Source organism: Berghia stephanieae, chromosome 5 (genome assembly GCF_034508935.2).
Source record: "Berghia stephanieae isolate SIO BIC M18660-M18661 chromosome 5, UCSD_Bste_1.3, whole genome shotgun sequence".
In the NCBI taxonomy this organism is placed as follows: Eukaryota; Metazoa; Mollusca; class Gastropoda; order Nudibranchia; family Aeolidiidae; genus Berghia; species Berghia stephanieae.
Window position 1 is genome coordinate 24299737 of NC_088364.1, and position 21554 is coordinate 24321290.

Below are 21554 nucleotides of genomic sequence, written 5' to 3' on the forward strand. Positions count from 1 at the left end.
TCTCTCTCTCTCTCTCTCTCTCTCTCTCTCTCTCTCTCTCTCTCTCTCTCTCTCTCTCTCTCTCTCTCTCTCTCTCTCTCTCTCTCTATATATATATATATATATATATATGTATATATATATATATATATATATATATATATATATATATATATATATATATTATATATATATATATATATATATATATATATAATATATATATATATATATATATATATATATATATATATATATATATATATATATATATATATATATACATGTATGTGTGTTAGAATGACTATGTTATGCAATATTTAAGATTCAGAAGTCTAATACTTTTATATATTTTTGTTATTTTTAGTTTTGAGAGGCTAAATTGATTTGCGGGTGGTTGGATGGGAGCATCACCCTTGAATCATATACCTATGATGTTCGCATGGGTGTACGATCCGATAGTGATGTCGTTTCTTCTTCTCTTTACTAGCCTATCCTGCTTCTTTGGTTTGTGATTGTATTTTTGACAGGGGATATTTTTTTTTCTGTAAATCTTCTGCCTGTTTGTTCTTGGTTATTTATAATTTAGCTTATGATATCTTTAGGTTATGATTTTGATTTACATTTGTACTATCTTTGTTAGATTGCTTGTTTTTTTGTTTCAGCGGTCTCTCATATAACCTCAATTGTGTTGGAAGAGACCTAAAGCAACAAACAAACAAACAAAGAAATTGATTTGATTCCATTTTATAAAAATATTGTCAAAATTTACTTGATGGTCAAGACATTGCACTGTGGTCCGGAAGGTCCTGTTTTCGAGCCCAACTTCAGGCATTTTCGTTTTTTCGTTGTGCCGGAACATTTAACACCCAATTTCCTCAATTTGGACAACATGGGTGATTCTTGTTAACATAAGATGTTTGTAGGATTGATTATCTATATTCATTCACTTCATAGAATGCCTAGGCGACGACATCTCACGATGTCTTATTTACAGGCTTGATATATTTTCCTACTTGCTTTATGTGTCTTTGTCCTGGAGTGAGATTACTGTGGTGGTAGTGTCTATTAGACATAAACAATTTTCTCTTATTTCAACTTAAAAAATATATTTTAACCACAATGATCAAAAATTGCTTCAGGCGACTGTTCTTTGTGAAGCGATTTCATTTTTTGTTCAGCTTTCACAAGTTTTTAATATTTTCAAATAACAATTGTTTGATAGAATGGTGTTCAAATGACTAAAGTGGAATCCTGGTTGGTATTCAATAGAATGAGACTTTTGTAAAATAAGCCATTTTACTCATTTCCATCTTATTTCACAACTCAGTCTTTCAATGTTTGCTTTTTATTGGGAGCCACAGGGTGTAAAATTCATCATAATTGCAAATCTATTATTAAAATGAAGGGTCATTGATCAAATGCTACAGTGTGCAAGAACGTTTTGAAAATAGCCTCTCCATGGAAATATCAAAAAGAGAATAGTCATTTTGCTAGGATTGATCAACTGCATATGTGCTAGAGCGTTTTGAAAATAGCCATCCCATGTAAAGGTAAAAAAGTTTGAAAATCCATGGAACTGTGGAGTTAAACAGAAACCAATATGTGAAAACTAAAACAAAAATTGGTCCATCCTTATTTTTGTTTTAGCTTTGTTTACAGGTTTGTGCACTATGGATTTTACCAGTATCATACTTTTCTCCTTGAAAAGGAAACTTATTCAATTTAAAATTTAAACATGCTTAATAATTTTCTTCCAAAGTATATGTCCTTGATGGCTGAGCTGGGAGAAGGCCCTCCTCCTTCAAAGTCAGAGATGCAGGCTCCTCTAAACAACTTTGGACAGAACCAGCAACCTTTCAATAGACCCCTTTTGTCTAATCCTCCACCAAACCCAATGGTAAAGATTTATTATTATTTAACAGTTCTTTATTGTGCATGTAAGTTGGCCTCAGAAAATTTATATCTATATTAACCCATCGCTTGACAGAATGCCCGATTGCAGCCTCTGATTTCCAACCCAGATCGTGGCAGAACGCCCGATTGCGACCGGTGATTCCCTAGATCTAGTGCTTTGTTTTGAAGCTGTTTTTGGTTGGGAAAATACATTACTATTTTTAAAAATGCGAATTTCTGAAAGTACGAGAAGAATGAAAGTGAAAGTAACTTTTGACCATTTCCAATTTTAACAATTATTAGCGAGGTGATAATTTTTTCACTTTGGTCCAAAAAACAAAGTGAAAAACAAAAAAAATTGCCTTTCCTAAATTGTTTGGTTTTTGAGACCATGTCTGACGATGTTTGTAGTGATTCTGGTGATGTTTGAAATGGAAGAGACATCTTTAGAACTCGATAATGATGAAAATATAGATCCAGAACCAACCCCAGAGTGGTCAGACTCAGACATCCTAAACAATGTCAAACTAGAATATTTTTCAGCATTATAGGACCAAAATATATGTTTCTTGGTATCAAAATGCAGATAAATTGTTCCTCTATCTAATACAATTTAAATTATGAAAATCCCATTGATTGAGATGGCACAATGATTTTTTTTGTGACGTGTGGTAAATATTCCAGCAGAGTTATCTCCCTGTCCTGGCTTGTTGGGATTAAACTTCCTGAGATTGGACTGTCAAGCAATGGGTTAATAAAAGAAAGAGCAAGTCGTTGTCTGTCTTTGTGTGTGTCGACAAAACCAGACTACTATCTGCTATGAAAATTAGCCAGTTCGTTAACTTTTTTATCGTGATGCAGGACACCTAGATTTTTGCGAATTAGATCGATCTTATAATAGCAGTTTAAAAATGTTAAATCAATTTTATTTGATGCCTAAGATTAAGGTGCCATTTTAAACAGGGAGTGTGGAAGCGGTTACCACAACAAATTTTACTCATGCCTTGAATTTTAAAACTGATTACAGATATAGATTTTTCATATCCAAGACCTTTATTCTTTCTGTCCACTCTCTCCTCCCCTATCAATACATTTTATAGAGGGAACGGGGTCGATTTCACTCAGCTCGTTGTTATTGATTTTAGTCAGCCATTTTAATGATTTGTTCTCACTAAATTATATCAATGCTCAGGGTTACACATAGTTCTGTCTTGGTACATTATAGTCGGCTGGCGGATGTTGTGAGTATTTTACCTAAAGGCATTCTATCAAAACTGACCTGGTTTTTTTCTTTACATTCATGTCTAGATAGAATGAAAGTGACATCATTCAGCTTATTGTTATTGTTTTTAGACAGCAATTTTAATGTTGTCACATGATTCTATGAATCAAGACTATAAATGTTTAAGGTCACACATAGTTTTGTGTCTTGAGGTTACACATAGTTTTGTGTCTTGGTACATATATCCGGTTGGCAAACATTGTGAGTATTTTACCTAAATGCATAACAATACCAGCAGCTCTCTCTCTCTCTCTCTCTCTCTCTCTCTCTCTCTCTCTCTCTCTCTCTCTCTCTCTCTCTCTCTCTCTCTCTCTCTCTATATATATATATATATGTATATATATATATATACAGTAAAATTACTTTAAACCAAAAAATACCTTAAACCGCAAAGAATTTAATAAATTGTACTAGTTTCTTCATTATCTTTGTACTAATTCTTACGATGAACCAAAATACTTCTAAGAAGGACTTTCTTTAAACCGAAACAACTTGAGAGCACCTTCCCCTTTTCTCTCTCTATTTTTCTTCAAAAATTCGGGAAGGTGGCCCCACATAATAATGCCCGGCGATATTAAAACAAAGAGCGTAAGTATAAGATGAGGGTGAGGGGTGGGGGGTAGGCAAACACTTCAATCACTGCACTTGGGTTTGGCCAGCACCACGATCGCAGACTGGAAAAGGAAGACAATGGGTGACTGGCAGGCGAAAAATGAGGAAAGAGGGGGAGTTGGGGTGTAGAATCACACAAGCGAGAAGTTCTCGCTCGTGTGTTGATGCTTTGGAACTGACTGGATTTTCAACACGACAATAAGGAGGGGGGTGGTAGACAACTTACCATTGACATGCCATTTCATTTCCACTTTGATTGAATGTGTGTGTGAGAGGGGGGGGGGGTTTCTATGTAATTAGGCCTTTGAACCTAATGCTTTTCAACAAAAGAGAGATGTGTAGTAAACAACTTAGCATTGACACGCCTTTTCATTTCCATTTCACTTCACCTCTGAGTAGCTGCGCATCATTCATTATCAATTATCACACAAGAACTTTCGATCTTATTTTAGCTTTACATTTTACTAAAAGAAAGCACTGTGCTTACACGGAGTTTAAATCAAAATACTATGTGAAGTCGATGAAAAAAAAAGTTGATCAAGACGGAGATATGTAAAAAACACGTAAAGAACACGGCATCCCGAACTCAACTCTTTCAACAATTTTGAATTGAAAACGAACACCCCCAAAAATATTTTTAAAACACCAAAAAAAATTTAAAAAATTGTCATGGTTACGAAGACGGCATTTATTCAATAACTACATTTAAGGGGAAACCCATGATACGATTAAATGAGCAAATTTCTTAAATAGTTACTACACTTGAAAAACATCGCAAAACGGGAACTTGCTTTAAACCAAAATGTCTTTAAACCGAAATGGTTTAGAAGGTCCCCAAAATTTTGGTTTAAAGTAATTCTACTGTATATATATATATACAATTTCACGGGGAAAGAACTATCTTCATTCGATATTGTACCCACCATCATTTAATGAGGGCAGACTGGTAAACAACGTTGTCTGTGTAACTTGGTACATCCTCTATTGATTTTTCTGTGTGGCCCAACATTAAGTGTAAGCCACTATAGCCTCTGACCCGTGACACAGCAACATACAGTTGTCAGTGTGTGAAAACAGGTTGTGGTAAGAAAATCAACTGCTAAAATAAACCTGGAGTAGCAGACGTGAGCAGAGTTGAAAGACGATCCTGGGATCGAGAACTTACCTTACATTACAGTACTCTGGTGATCATGTTTGGTGGCGTTTTTATGCACCTGCATTGGAGGTGTACAGAAGCGCACCGTTTTTATGCACCGCCACTGGAGGTGTACAAAAACGCACAGTTTTTATGCACCTCCGTTGGCGGTGCTGGTTGATTAACTCTCAAACGTTCCATTATTTTAAAGCTAGAGTGAAAAATGACTGGGTAGTGCTATTTAAAATGTCCATTAACCCATTCTACTGGCCCACAACCATATAAAGTTATATATCATTGTACTTGCCAATGATCATACTATCATAGTGACATGTCTATACCACAATTGAAACCCTCTCCGAGACATAAATCAGATTTATGTGCTCGGGTAGGGTCTCAAAAAATTATCACAGAAACAACAAATTTCTCAATCACTAAGATGGAAAAAAATTCAGGTTATGAAATATAATCAAATATCATTTATTTTCCAAACAAACAACATATTTTGCAGATTATTTATAAAATTCATTGCAAATTTCCTGAAAATGAGTATTTGAGAGAGTTTTAGAGACAAGCAAATTTTCTGGAAAAAGGGGCATAATCCAGCATTATTTGACATAAAAGAACTTAATAGCCTTTTTGTTTGTCCATTATGTCATATTTCTTTTATGGTTGAGGAAAATAATGACCATAACACTTGAAATCATACAGCTGATTAAAAATATTATATATATTAGTTCAATATTTGCCTAATATGAGTCATATATATGTGAACAAAAAATATCACAAAAAATGACTGTTTCAATTTCATATTGGTCTGCTTTACTTCAAATGAGTGATATTGTATGATTAAATGAATTATATGATTCATTTTACATTCCAGAATAGTAATTCACTCACAAGTGACACATTTATTCCACAAAACTGCACTTGTAAAGGCATTTGATTATATAATCAGAAGAATAATATTTGCATTTTTTTAGAAAAGTCACTGTAAATTTTGAAAACCATATGGCAATCTTCCACAAAAATAAATAAATTACAAACTCAAACTTCAACACATCCAGCATACAATAGACCAGGGACAAGTTCAGGCTAAAAAGGTGGGACAGGGGTTGTGGGACCAGTATCAAGGCGTACTTTCTTGGGTTTGGAAGGGCCAGGAATCTCATGAGATGGAATTTGAGAACTGAAATGAGATCAATTTTTTTAAAATAAAAAAATAAAAAAAATAATTAGAATTGCAAAAACAATTTTAATAAGTCAAAGGTAAACCAAATAAACAAAATATTGGCAGTTTGACTCAGTCTATACACAAAAGTAACAAAATTCAGTATATCAACTGTTTGTCATTCTCATGTTCCCTATGAACCCATGACATTCTTACCTTCATTATTTGTGAGCCACATATACTAAAACATTACTTCATACCAACCATTTGAAGCAATTTATAAACTAATGATAATTTCTAGAATGTCATACTTCCAAAGTGCATCTGAATAGAGTATAATAATATGATTCCTGCTCACCTTTTGTCATGACTTCTTTTACTTGTACTCATACTTGCAACACCAGGGATACGAGTGACATCTTCATAATCCTCATCTTGTACTTGGATTTGGGTCTCACTGCGTTAAAAAGAAATAAAAAAGAACAACATTCTGTTAAAAGCTGCTCTCACAAAATATCACAATCTTCATTTCTAAAAGTCAGAAATAAAAATAAAGTTGTCTCACGTCCTTGTTGAAATACATGGCTCTCTACTTCTATTGTCAGCCATGTTTGTTTACATTTTCAGCTTACCACTTGCCCAACTTCTATGCTTCGTAAATGAGGTGAAAAGTGAAAAAAAAACAATAATAACTTAATAGAAACTGATAAAAGAAAGATCAGGGTTCAAGAGGATGTGTGTTTTTTGACTTGAACATGATGTCAGAGGATGTAATTGTGAAAAGTTGAGAAAAATACTTACTCGTCAGGTTCGTCATTCAAGTCCAGATTTGGTGAGTAGGGCAGGTCCCCATCAGGCATCATATTCTCGGGAACAGCAGCGTAATTTTCATCGTCACTGTCTTCATCCATATATAAGATATCGTAGACCTCTTTTTCGGTACAATAAGTCATTGTAAAATGTATATAATTAGTTTATTATGAGTAAATTTGTGAGTAGAGACGACAAGTGGACTGTCAAAACAAGATGGCGGAAGTCGAGTGACGAACCGAGTTACTGACACAAATACTTTCGTATTTCTTGTGATTTAGGAGGAAAAGATCAAATATTCTTAGATATTTTGTAGTTTTTATTGTATAAAATTAAGTACATTATTATAAAACCGCCATTTGGGGGCATATTATAAAGCGCACTTAAAGCAAAACGACAGGAAAGAAGGGGGGCGTGTCCATCGATCACCGGTGATCGAAATTTCTATTATGGAACGTGTGAGAGTTAATGAAAATATTGCTGCTTGAAGCTCGAAGGAAAAAATAACGATACGTGTTGAATTGTAAGCCTCAATTTAATAGACGAGGACATACTGTGGGCGTTTCTGATTTCCCCTTTATCAACAAAACACGACGAATAAGACACTAAGGACGAATGAGAGATGTGTAGTGTGAATGGCGTAGATAAGGTAAATAGACATAAACAATGATGGGACAGGAAGTTTTTGAAAAACAACAACAAAAGAAGAAGAAAAAAAACCCAATAAAATGACAAAGACGCGGTAAACGAATATATATTGATGATAATGATAAAATATTATAAAATGATAACAATCGATGTTTACATATAAATGCACGACGATACACATTGAATGGTACCGATGTTGTTTTAAAAAAAAATAAAAATAATAATAATAATAATAATAATAATAATAATAATAATAATAATAATAATAATAATAATAATAATAATGATAATGATAATAATAATAATAATAATAATAATAATAATAATAATAATAATAATAATAATAATAATAATAATAATAATAATAATAATGATAATAATAATAATAATAATAATTGATAATAATAACTACAATAATGATAATATTAATAATAATAATAATGATAATAATAATAATAATATAATAATAATAATAATAATAATAAATAATAATAATAATAATAATAATAAATAATAATAATGATAATAATAATAATAATAATAATGATAATAATAACTACAATAATGATAATATTAATAATAATAATAATAATAATAACTACAATAATGATAATATTAATAATAATAATAATAATAAAATCATAATAATAATAATAATAGATTAATTTAAGGTTTTAAATATATGTCCAGTAACTATAACAACAAAAATGATGTCTTTCTCAATAAAGTAATCTTTTAAAATAAAAATGTCCACAATGGGATTGAACCCAGTACTTTCAAGGTTAGAGTCTGACAGCTTATCCACTGCGCTACGGAGCCACCTGACTGTTCATAACATTTAATGTCTTTCTAAAACCTTATATTTTACCTTCAATGCAACTTCTATTTTCTGGTTTTAAATTTTGATTTTTTAGATTATTATAATTATTTTTTAATTTATTACCAAAGAAATTAAACCTGGGTATTATCCACCCGAAACCATCACACTGAAAGCATCGAAGGGGCAATAATAATACTTAAAGTAATTAAGTGAATAAATTATTTTGAATGCAACGATTTGCGTAAAAAACACAGCGTACACAACGACAACAGTTTAGTTGAGACGGTATCCCGTTCCTGACACCTGCGGACCAGGTCACGGTGAGCGGTCAATCACCGAGAGGAATTTACCTGGGGATTGCAGTTTCGCTCAGTTTAACAATGTTTTGTTTTATTGTCTGTAAGACACCCATATTGAATGAGTTGAAATATCACTACTTGGTATAAAAGTTTATATATTTTACTTTTACTGTGTGTTTTTTATTTTTTCATAGTATTACTAGATTTCTCAATATAAGTTATCAAAGAACGGTAACAAATTACACAAATAATATAGTGGGTGCAACATTTCAAAAATTAGAGAAAAAAAAAACGTTGCTATGGATTTGTCTGAATTTTATTTATTATAAAGACAAGATGTAAATACACAAAAAACTTATTTTTCCTCAACAAAAATATTTCCGCTACGAGCATTCAAACTCGTCAGTGTAGTTTGGGGCTGGTCTTTAACTGCATTGCGTTGATGACAAATCGCATTTTATTCATATCATTGATAATGCCGGATGCTCTTCTTTCCAATTTTGCTGTTGTTTGGTGACAGGTCTCTGTGTGTTCTCCAAGAAGTCTAAGTCCAAACTTATATTGAGTGATGTGTGGTATGCAGTGGTACTCAAGGAAGTGTTATTTTGGGATTATTTTGTTTGGAAAATATTTTCTGTATGTATCCGTGTAATGTTTTATTGCACTTTGAATATACTGGATTGTGTCTGCTTTGATCGATTTTGTGTGTGAAATAAAGTTGTGCACATGACTAAGGCCTTGTTTATATTGTCGAAAATTAATCCAATACTGCATGCGTCGTCAATGATGAGTGGGTCGTGGGTGCAGTTCTTTGTTTGTTGGATAAGTGTAAGTGTGAGTTGCGTGTAGACTTTTTCTTGTAAGTATTTGTGGCAGTGGTTGCCAATGAATGACCTGCTGTGGTAAGCCTGTTGTGTAACGCGGTATTCTGTCCAATTCAGAAGCAATAGGACCATCCCTGAGGGTGAGTGGCTCGTGCATGAGATTTGAAAGTCTCTCCTGCGTTTCGTAGTTTGTTGTTAAATTCTACTCTGTCGATATCAAACATGCAAGTGCAACCCGTTTCAAGGTTGATTTATTTATTATTAGCGTCTTGGCAATGAGAAAATACAAAGAAGCTAATGAGTCGTGTGATCAATGTGCTTTATAATGTGTACTTTTTACACATAAATTATGAGTGTGTTCCTTGCTTGTCCAATGCCGTGTCAGTCCCATAGACTAAAAGAATGTCATTAGAATAATTTGAACATTTAAATGGTTTCTTGCGGGCACGTTTCTATTTCTGTGTTAAACAAATCATACCACATGTCCTACATAATGAATTCACTGCTTGGTTATGACTTGCAATTGTGTGGTCCATGCTGTAAGAGAAAATTCAAAATTGACTGAGCGATGTAAGCAATGATATAGTGAATTAAGGAATAAAATGAGTTTCAAAACACTCTGTATTACTTCTCATATCCATGCATACATAACAGCGTACATAAAATTTGGAAAAAGAAAAACCAAATACTTCACACAATTTGGTGAAAGAAAGGGGGAGCAGGAAAATTCTAACAAGCAGTTGAGCTAAGTTGAGGCCCAACACACAATGTCATTTAAAATTAAACATTAGCAAGATAATTCAAATTATGCAATTTAAAAATCAAATTAGCTCATCATTGAAAAAAAAAATAAAAAAAAATGTAATTAATAATAAAACCGCAGCGAAATATTACGTTTCAAGAACAAGGCTAAAGAAGTAATATCATTATTACCTGACCTACCGCGGAAGAATAATCATTACATAATAATGAAAACTGAAGAGTAAATGAAACTTACCTCATTTCGTAGTAAAACTTGTGCCTTGTGAATCACACCAAAAAAATTTGAAATTTATAGCAACGTTTTTTTATAATCCTGAGGTAATTACAAGTAATTTTATTTAAATGTTATAGAAAAATAGGTGAATTTGAATCACGGCTTGTGGAATAAGTACTGGAGGTATTGAAATAAAAATTGGACCGATGGAAAGAGGAGGTCTGCGAGAATTCTTTGCATTTTAGGGGGAATTGCATTGTCACGAATATCGTGAGGTTAATTGGTACGGAAATCATCCATTGCTATCACCCAATGCACGTCAAATCTACGTTCTGGGGATTGATATCGGCTGACCGCTGTTGACCCCGGTTACCTGTCGGGTGAGGTTACGTCGGCGCTCGGAACAGCGGGAAACTAAACGGTCAGATTTATAGTGCAGTTTAGACGCCGTGAAAAACGCCAAACTGACAACTTTTTACAGTGTCCAGATTGGTTGTTTTTGAGAGTGTTAGTGTCGTCGGTACGTATTTTATGATATCTGTTTGACTCAACGAACTTTCAAACTGACTTTAAATTATAAAAGGAAATCAAGTTATCTGTTTATCTATCTGTAAAAAATACATTTCTAATTTTCCAATTTTTCAGTATCAGCGCCATATCATTTTTTTTATTGACTCAAATAAGCACAATGTTCTCCACAATGGTATATTTTTTAAAGAAAGGATATATATATATACCTACTGCACAAGCCAGTAATCATTGATGCTTTTTCATAAACTTCCACTGTAAACACTCATTGCTTCTTTGAACTCCAACCCAATTACGGAATTGCAATTTTGAATGACACCATTGAACATAGGTTCAAGTGATACTTAGATTTAAACACTTCCTAGCAAACATCAGCTAACCGCTGCGAAAAGATTTTAAATCACAAATACATACACTACTTATCTTCATGAAAATATCTTTTTTCTACCCTTCTCGACAGACTTGCTCTAAATCTATATAACATCAAAACTAGTAATTTAAGATCAATACTGCACCATTCAACAGTAAAATGTTTAACTAACATTGGTGATGAGTCCGGCATGCACAATCACTTAACAAAAATAATTTTCACGATGTGCGATCCCTCATTTTATTGGATCAGTCTACACAGACCGGTCCCGTACATTTATGGGATGCATCCCAAGTGTTAAAACCAATTTTCTCAGTTTTCCAAATCCTAACATAATACCGCTTCAAGGTGTGGGGTCACATATTTTCAATGTTAACAATACCAATCAATTTTGTTGTCAATCAGAAATTCATGATACTGGGTGGGGTTCCTGGCCTCCCATAGTTGGCAGGGAGGCACTTATTGTGTCTTCTATCCCCTGTGCCTGTTTTCCAACATGCTTTCTGTCTTTATCTTGGAGTGAGATTACTTGGTTTTGTCCTTGGCCAGCTACCCTGGCTGGGAGGGAATCATCAAATGTATAGTTAGAGTTTTGGGAGAGGATATTTTTTGTCTTGTGAATTGTTGTTATCCATTGTATTATTTTTGTTTTTCATTTATATTATGATTTGTAAACATTTGAGTGTGTTCCTGAGGACCTGTACTTGTATCAGAATGAGGCATTTAGGTGATCTCAAACTAAGTATACACTGATAGTATGCTCTTGGAATCTACACCTGTTCTGTATGTGAACCAGTTTCCCTTTTGTCTTACTTTTTCTGTGGTGCTTTCATTGTAAATCTAGAACTTTTTTACTATCACATCCTTTTTACTGGCGCTGATATGGCCTAAATGTGCGACAAAACCTTTAAAAACAAATCATCATCATCATTGCCTTTTTCACCCTGGGTCAGGGTATAGGCCACAGACAAACAGTTTCCATCCTTCTCTATCCTGGGCTAACTTTTTTATCTCATTCCAGGTCTTACCACTTCTCTGTATATCAGCTTCTTTAATTCTTCTCCATGTTCCTCGTGGCCTTCCCATTGATCTTCTGCCCTGAGGGTTCCAGTCCAATACTTTCTTTGTTATAGTTGAGTCATTCTTTCTAAGCGTATGTCCAATCCACCTCCATCGTCTTCTTCCTATTTCCTCTCCCTGGGTGGGGTTCCTACCTCCCATAGCGGGCAGGGAGGTACTTGCTGTGACTTCTATCCCCTCTTTTCTGTTTTCCAATTGCTTTCTGTCTTTGTCTTGGAATGAGATTGCTTGGTTTTGTCCTGACCTTGGTCGGAGTCCTTGGTTGAGAGGGAAACAGTCGAATGTATAGTTATAGTTTTGGGAGATGATATTTTTTTCCTTGTAAATCATTTCTCTGTTATGCATTGTATTATGTTTAGTTTACATACTGTGTTATATTATATAATTGGTAAACATTTGAGTGTATTCCTCTTAGTTGGGACCTGTGCTTGTGTCTGGTGTACTTTTAGGTGATCTCAAACTAAGTACTTTGACAGTGTGCTCTTGGAGTCTACATCTGTTTCCTATTTGAACCAATTCCCCTTTGTCTTACCTTTTCTTTTGTGTTTTAATTGTAATTCTAGAACTTTTTACTATCCCATTTTCTTCCTTTTTACTGGCGCTGATATGACCTTAATGTGTTGCAAGGGCTGTAAAACCCTTAAAAACAAACAAAACATATTTCCTCTCCCACTGGTTGCTGCTGTGTTCTTTTCCATACTTCTTCATTTTTTATTCTATCCATCCATTTTATTCTGAGTGGCTTACGCATGCACCTGTTTACGAAAATCTGTACCCTCCTTATACATGCCTGTGATGCGTTCCAAGTTTCACATCCATACAGTAGGACAGACTTCACGTTTGAGTTGAAAAGTCTTAGCTTTAGTCGAAGGGAGATATCTTTAGTTCTCCAAACTCTGTTCAAAGATGTGAATGCAGCCTGTGCCTTTCCTATTCGTGCTTTCACCTCTGCTTCCGTGCCTCCATCCTTGTCAATTATACTTCCGAGATAGCAGAAAGTGTCTATATCTTCGAGTTCCTGATCTTTTACTTTGATCTGCTCCCTTTGGCCTTTGACTTTGCAGGGTGAATTCTTAGACCAATTGATTCCGAGAGGCTGTTTATAATTGTGGTTTTTGCTTGCATCTGGTCCTGGGTGTGGGACAAAAGAGCCAGATCATCTGCAAAATCCAGATCATCCAACTGTGTCCAGGGGGTCCACTGTATCGCATTTCTTCTCCCTTTGGAGGTTTCCTTCATTAGCCAATCAATGGCAAGGATGAACAGGAATGGTGAGAGCAAGCATCCCTGCTTGACACCAGTATTAATTTCAAAGCTGTCAGTAAGCTGATCTTCATGTACAACCCTGCAACTTGATCCTTCATACATTTCCTTAATGAGGTTTACTATCTTTTCAGGGAGTCCATAATGTGCCAGAATTTTCCACAATGTTGCTCTGTCAATACTGTCGAAAGCCTTCTCGTAATCCAGAAAGTTGACAATAAGAGGAGAGTTCCATTCTATAGACTGTTCCACTATGACTCGCAGAGAGGCAATCTGGTCGGTGGTTGAACGGTTTTTCCGAAAACCTGCCTGTTCGTCCCACAGTTTAGCATCTGTTGCATTCTTAATTCTCTCTAAAATATTATGGTTGAAAACCTTTCCTGGGATAGAAAGAAGAGTGATGCCTCGATAATTATTACAATTACTGAGGCCCCCTTTCTTTGGAAGCTTGATAAGATGTCCTTCCTTCCAATCCTTTGGGAATATCCCGTCATTCCAGATTCTCTCAAATAGTGGGTGCAGGGCCTCAGCATTTCTTTCCGCATCAACTTTTAGAGCCTCCGGTGGAATCTTGTCTGGTCCAGCAGCTTTCCCCCTTTTCATCTTGTTAATGGCACCCACAATCTCTGCTATCGATGGTGGATCACAGCTAATTGGTAGCACATTCCTTGCAGGCAAAATTTCTGGCTGGTTGTCTGGTGGTGGTCTGTTCAGAAGGCAGTTGAAATGTTCCCTCCATCGTTCAGATTGAGCCTCTTTTCCAAAAATAGTTTTCCCATCTTTGTCTTTGGCTGGTATCTCTGGTTTCCCATATTTTCCAGCCAGTATCTTGGTAGTTTGATAAAGGATCCTCATGTGTCCTCCTGTCGCTGCTGCTTCTGCTTTCTCTGCAAGTCTGTTCATGAATGCTTCCTTGTCTTTCTTCACAGGTCTTTTGACTTCCTTAGCTATGGCTCGATACTGCTCTTGTGCATCCAGTCTTGAAGCCCTTGTTCGGCTTGCATTCACTTGTTCCTTCCTTGTTCTCCTCTTTTCAATAAGGTCCAAGGTGGTTGGACTTATCCATTCTTTATGTTCCGATTTCTTTACCCCCAATACCTCGTGGCAAGTTGTTATGTAGACTTCCTTGATCTTTACCAAATGTGACTCTACATCTATGTCCTCCTCGAGCTCAGTAAGAGGTTGGAATCTATTACTCAATTGTAGTTTGAATTCCTCATTCTTTTCCCCATCAAGTGCATTCACCTCGAATTTTCTTCTTGTATGTGATCTGGTCCCATGTTTTCTGAGTCGGAGCTTAAGCTTTGCCAATAGCAGGTGGTGATCTGATCCAACATCTGCCCCTCTCCGTACTGTCACATCTTCCAATGAACGTCGGAATCTTCGAGAGATACAAAAATGATCAATCTGATTCTCTGTCACACCATCTGGTGAAACCCAAGTTGCTTTGTGGATCCTCTTATGGGGGAACACTGATCCTCGAATCACCAAACTGTTGAATGCACAGAAATTTGCAAATCTCTCTCCATTATCGTTCATTTCTCCCATGCCATGACGTCCCATGATACCATCATAACCTACGTTATCCTGTCCCACTTTTGCATTAGCATCTCCCATCAATATGTTGTCTTTCCTTGGCAACTTGTCAATGACTTGTTGTAGCAGACTATAAAATGTATCTTTGTCCTCATCTGTTGCATCATTTGTTGGGGCATAGATCTGTACAATGTTCATGCTGATCTTCTTACTCCGTGTTGTAAAGGACGCCATGATGATCCTTTCTCCGCGTTGTTCCCATCCTCTCAGTGACTTCTGGGCAAACTTGCTTAGAATTATTCCTACTCCCTGTGTATGAATCCCGTCCCCTCTCCCTGAATATAAAATCTTCTCCCCAGACTTGAGGTGTTTCTGTCCGGATTGTATCCAATGGGTTTCGCTTACTCCAAGTATATGCAACCTGTATCTTCTCATTTCAGTCACAACTTGAGAGCTTTTTCCTGCTTCATACATGGTGCGAACGTTCCGCGACGCAATTCGAAGCTGCTTGTTTGGCAAAGACGTCGTCGGGTCAGCAGAGTTCTTTCGGCTTTGTCTGTTGTCCTTCATAAATTCTGTAATTCCAGAAACTCTTCGGTCGCCCAAGCTAAAAAAAGGAATTGGTTTGTCTGTCTGCGTTTCTGTAACGGTTTGAGTTTAACGGAAAGTGGTGTTAACCCTTTGCCAACCCCCAACCTGGAGGACCAGGTGACTCAAAGATGGAGGAATCACACACCAATAGTCGCCTTTTACGACACGCTGGCTTGGCGTGGGCTATTCTTGACCCTCTCAGTTGAGGGATCCCGGACACCACACGGGGGTTAAAAACAAATAACAAAGAGAAATTCATGATAAAGCTTTTGATTAAAATCTGAAAGTGCAAGAAAGGTGACCAATGTTTGAAGTTTCATTCCACAATGAGTGATTTGATAATATTGGTATACACTCCAGCACAGTTTCCTTGAACTCCTGGGGACAAGGAGGAAACCGTACATTGCTATTGCATTCAATGGGGAGGAAGGGTTCAGCGCTATGGTCTTTGCTTCGTACCGGAAAGATACCTAGTTCGAATATCCACTGCGTTGTGTGGCCTTCAGCAAGCCACCTCTCCGTAGCTCAAAAGTGTGACGCTGTGCTGCCGCTGACACCTGGGTTATACCTGTCTTCCCTTGGAACAGACCCTGACAAATTTCTGCTTGAGGATGAATAAAGAGAACTTTATTATTTACTTCATTGATATATTACAAGGGGTTGGTGTTTGTGTGTATATGTGTGTGTCCGGGGGGGGGGGGGGGGGGGGGGGGGGGGGGGATTTCTGTATCACATTCATTTGCCAACCATAATCATGGCGCATGGCACTGGAATTGGAAATGATGGCGAAATGGTAAGAAAATGCAGAGAGGTGCCTTTTGTGAATTTCAGCGACGGTGTGTGTGAGTGGCTGATTGTGAATCATATTGCATACACACACATGAAGTGTGGAAAGATACACACATAAGTAAATTATTGTCAATGTCACAGTAAGTCATCAGTGGTCGAAATCACCAGGTGCATAAAAAAAAACCCAATTAATTAATTGATTAATTTTTCTTACGTTGGCTGGGTGACATTAGTTTGAGGAAACCATGTTCGAGGTGAAAATTAGGTGAAAGGAATGGAATGATAACAAGGAATAATTAATAAGGAAAACATTCTGGACATCTGAATGAGTTTGAGGAAACCGTGTGTTTGAGGAAACCGTGCTGGAGTGTAGTTTGATTTGACCATAGAAGTTGTGCCCTAATGAGTATTCCGTTTTTGCTCTGTGAATAGTATGCTGCTTTTTATTCTATGGAATAATTTGAGATCCAGTGAGTGGTCTGTTGAATAATTTTATGCTTGATGCTTTATCATTTCTTGGCTAAAAATTTTGGGTTTTAATAATCTATATTTACAGGCTATAAACTCGCCATGGCAAATGCCTGGAAACAGGCCTCCAATGACAAATCCAGTTCCACCTCCCCCTTCCAGTTCTGGCCCACCTCTTCTCAATCGCCCTCCTATGGGAATGCAGTCAACAGCTCCTCAGATCAACCCCATGGGCCGTCTGCCAATGCCTCTCATGTCCAATAATTCAGTTCAGTCACCAGCTGGCATGCAGCAAGGAGCCCCTCCAAATTTGCTACCTCCTCCTCCAGGTCAGTATGATACACACATGCCCATACACACACACACACACACACACACACACACACACACACACACACACACACACACACACACACACACACACAGACACACACACACACACACGCACTCAAGCCATGTCCAAAAGTCTTTTGACAAATTAGAACTATCCCTTGTACACCTATGCAGCAAATAGTTTTATATCAAATTTACACCCCCAAAAAAAATGATCTTGCAAAATATTAGGAATTTGAATTCAAAGTTTTGTCTCAGTTCATATCATGAAGAAAAGAAAAATAAAACCATTTGTCAAATCAAGACTTGTTAACCAAAAGTCAGCCAACTTAATTTGGCTTGACGTAATATCTGATTGGAGTCCCAAAGAGTTTGAAAATGTATTGTTTAGAGATGAAGTCTCATTTTAAATCAACTGAAGCTACCATGGAGGTGTGTGGTACAGGAAAAATGATGAATGTTTACAACTCTGATGATTCAAGAACATGTGAACAATGGATGTGGTACTTTAATGGGATGGTGTTGCTCAAAGGAATGAAGAGCCCTTTAGTTTGACTAAACTGTAGGCTGGTTGGTGGGACTTCTGTTCAAACTCTCTTGAAAACCATGTTATTCATTTTAACAAAAATCGCCCAGATTCGGTTTTGATGCAAGTCAACATGATGCTAAATTGCTGGCCAGCTTTTTGTCAAGCCAGAATGACACTGCCTTTATTTTCTGTTTAACCGAGAAGCCAAAATTCTGATATGGATCTAAAAATACAACACTAGCTTAACTACTACAACCACCACCACCAAATCACTATCACTACGACTATAACCACCACCACACCATTACCACATCCACCACCACCAAAACATCTTTCCGCCACGGCAAGACGCACATCACTCGGCTATTATGTGATCGATCCGATTGCAAGACAGTTGTTTGGCATGACGAGTCCATTAATGCCAGGGGGTTATAGGATACCTATGACATGGTAAAAAGTAATATTTTCTTTGATTTTGATTGAATTGACATAATAAATATAATCTGACACACTATTCTTATTGCTAATAACATTTGAGATAAATTACGGAAAATACAGGGATTCAGTAACTGTTACTTAATATCCTAAACCACCCTTTCCCCAGTGATGATAATCTTCCACAGAATATTCCGGGATTTTAGGATTTTTTCAGAAAACTTCCACGGTTTTTGCTGTGTCAAACATTTTCCGCTAAGCGGTAGTTCAGCGGAAAAATCACTATTGTGCCTTGTGTCATTTTTTGACACCTCTGCTCAGTTGTGTTAATTTTTGTGACACTCCCATATCCATGAATTTGTCTAGACACAATGGCGCAAAATGTCAAAAGTGGCACAAGACACACGATGGCATTGGATGAGAAGATGATTGAATGGGAAGGGGTTGAACGAATGGGTGTAAATATTTTTTGACTCTTTAGCTGTAGCATGATAAAACATTTGGCGATTTTATAAGTATTATAAGCATCTCTTTTTTTGTTCTGAATTTTTTAACAGAAGTCATTGCAAATTTTGTCTAGTTAACAAACAATAAAAAAATTAAAATAATTAAGAATCATTATTCTTGCAAGTTCTCTCTCTCTCTCTCTCTCTCTCTCTCTCTCTCTCTCTCTCTCTCTCTCTCTCTCTCTCTCTCTCTCTCTCTCTCTCTCTCTCTCTCTCTCTCTCTCTCTCTCTGTCTCTCTCCTCTCTCTCTCTCTCTCTCTCTCTCTCTCTCTCTCTCTCTCTCTCTCTCTCTCTCTCTCTCTCTCTCTCTCTCTCTCTCTCTCTCTCTCTCTCTCTCTCGATGGGGTTCCTGGCCTCCCATAGTGGGCAGGGTGGCACTTATCTTGGAATGAGATTACTTGGTTTTGCCCTGGCCCTGGACGTAGTGCTTGACTGGGAGGGAAACAGTCAAATGCATAGTTATTGTTTTGAGAGATGATATTTTTTTCGTTGTAAATCATCTCTGTTATGTATTGTTATTTTGAATGTATAATGTAGGGATTTGAGTGTATTCCTCTTGGTGGGATCTTGTGCTGATGAATGGGTGAGATATTTAGGTGATCTCAAACTATGTACATCGATGGTGTGCTCTTGGAATCTACATCTGTTCCCTATTCGAACCACTCCCCTTTGTCTTACTTTTTTCCTCAAGTCCTTTTTATTGTACATCTAGAATCTTTTCACTATCCAATTTTCTTCCTTTTTACTGGTGCTGATATGACCTAAATGTGTTGCAAGTGCCGTAAAACCCTTAAAAACAAACAAACAATCTCTCTCTCTCTCTCTCTCTCTCTCTCTCTCTCTCTCTCTCTCTCTCTCTCTCTCTCTCTCTCTCTCTCTCTCTCTCTCCATATTATATATTTGGCAAATGGGATTTTTTGTAACACTATGGCTCTGAAACCACTGGTCAATATTATCACTATAACCACAACCACATCATCATCAGTACATCCATCACTTCGTCATAATCTCTACCACCACTGCAACAACTACCACCACCACATCATTATCACTAACAACACTACCACAACTTGCATCACCACATCATTATCACACCACTACCGCTACTACAACCATCTACCACATCATTATCACACCACCACCACTACAAATGTTTTGGATATTGTTGATATTGACTATTAAATTAAATGATATATTTGGTCCAAAACCAAAGAAGCAATGTTGCCTTATTCGACCTGTACTCGATTTATGACAACAGGTCTATTACAGCTTTTCATTTCCATGCTGGCAATTGCTCTGGTGGTTAATGCACCTACAATTAAGAAATATTTTAAAAATCCATTCCATCTTCTCAGGTCAACAACCACATCAGCAGATGGGCAACATGCAGCAACCACCACCACCTCAACAACCTCAGCAGCAGCAGCAACAACCACCTCTTCGCCCATGGCAGCAGCCTGCAAGTCAGGCACAACCTATTATGAACCAAGGTGGGATAGCATCCAGTGCTGGTATGGGTAAGAGTGATTTTCTTTCTTCTTCTTTCATAGATGGAAATTATTGTGAAACTAGAACACTCATATTTTATATTGGCATGTACATTGATCAAATGATATTTCAGGTACATGGATAATTAAAATGTCACAGAATATATTCTTTTTCAACAAATGATTGAAGTTCTCCTGCATGGGAATGTTCTTGAAACCTTCCCGTTATATTTATTGTTCTGACTGAAGATTTTATATCACACCCATGATCTTCATCTTTAAACATCTTTTGGTGTAAAAACGAATAATGATGATATGCATCTTACTGTTTTTGTTTGCTTTCCCTCTGAAAAGCTGAAGCCTAATAAATGGCTATAAATGCTAGTCTGAGCTAATAGATGATACCACGTCTTGTGATACATGAAATAATATTGCATATATATATATATATATATATATATATATATATATATATATATATATAACTTTTATCCGGCTGTTTTATTATATCCATGTTTTATGCATACATGATAAAGAAAAATTGCATTGGACAGTTGGTAAACATGGAATCATTGATATAAAACTGAATCAAGGAAAATATTGATATTATGCTGAAAAAAAAATATGTAAAAAGTATGTTTCTAAGTAAACGGTGGTAAAAAACAAACAAAACAAATCCAGAAGTGTCAAAGATGAAGAAAAAAAATCACATTGTATGAACATTGATATCTTATAACAGGAATCCCTCCACCACCTCCATCTATGATGAGTGCTCCTCCGCCACCCCCAACAAGCACACAAGGACAAATGCAACAGGTGCCTCCACCATGGATGCAACAACAGCAGCCCCAACAGCATGGTAAGTGGCCTGAAAATAGCATTGTTCCCGGACTGTCTACTTGACATTGGAAAAATTCCTAGTTTTCAGGGGTAATAATATATTGCCAAGGTTAAGCAACACTTTTTAGAATTGCCTTGTATGAACACATCCCAGTGTATTTTCACACAGCCTTCGTGAAATTATTTTTTCACTTTCCAAACCTGTCGTGGTCCCAATGGTAGCCAATTTTAACTGAGCCGCTGAGCGATAAATTTCACTGTTTTGTCTAAGCCAAAATTGACCACATTTACCTGTAAAAGTATTAAAAAAGTAAAATGCGAAAGCCTGAAGTGCGTTATGTAGACAC

The 21554-nt window shown here is 36.4% G+C and overlaps 3 protein-coding genes across 3 annotated transcripts in view; 2 read left to right on the forward strand and 1 right to left on the reverse strand.

Annotated features, from left to right (window-relative positions):
- LOC144973897 (uncharacterized) overlaps positions 1 to 21554 on the forward strand; it is a 48826-nt gene that overhangs the window by 22719 nt on the left and 4553 nt on the right. The window contains exons 6-9 of the mRNA XM_078916783.1: positions 1742 to 1879; positions 17166 to 17406; positions 20236 to 20397; positions 21107 to 21226. Of these exons, the coding sequence (XP_078772909.1) occupies positions 1742 to 1879; positions 17166 to 17406; positions 20236 to 20397; positions 21107 to 21226 (661 nt within the window). The remainder of the gene's footprint in view (positions 1 to 1741; positions 1880 to 17165; positions 17407 to 20235; positions 20398 to 21106; positions 21227 to 21554) is intronic.
- Positions 1 to 21554, forward strand: part of LOC144972631 (uncharacterized) — a 90848-nt gene that overhangs the window by 3412 nt on the left and 65882 nt on the right. The gene's annotated exons all lie outside the window — the stretch shown is intronic.
- LOC144973797 (uncharacterized) lies at positions 6000 to 7039 on the reverse strand. Its single transcript, XM_078916691.1, has 3 exons — positions 6877 to 7039; positions 6434 to 6532; positions 6000 to 6093 (listed from the first exon to the last, which is right to left on the reverse strand). The coding sequence occupies exons 1-3, from the start codon at positions 7026 to 7028 to the stop codon at positions 6000 to 6002; spliced, it is 345 nt and encodes a 114-aa protein (XP_078772817.1). The 5' UTR covers positions 7029 to 7039.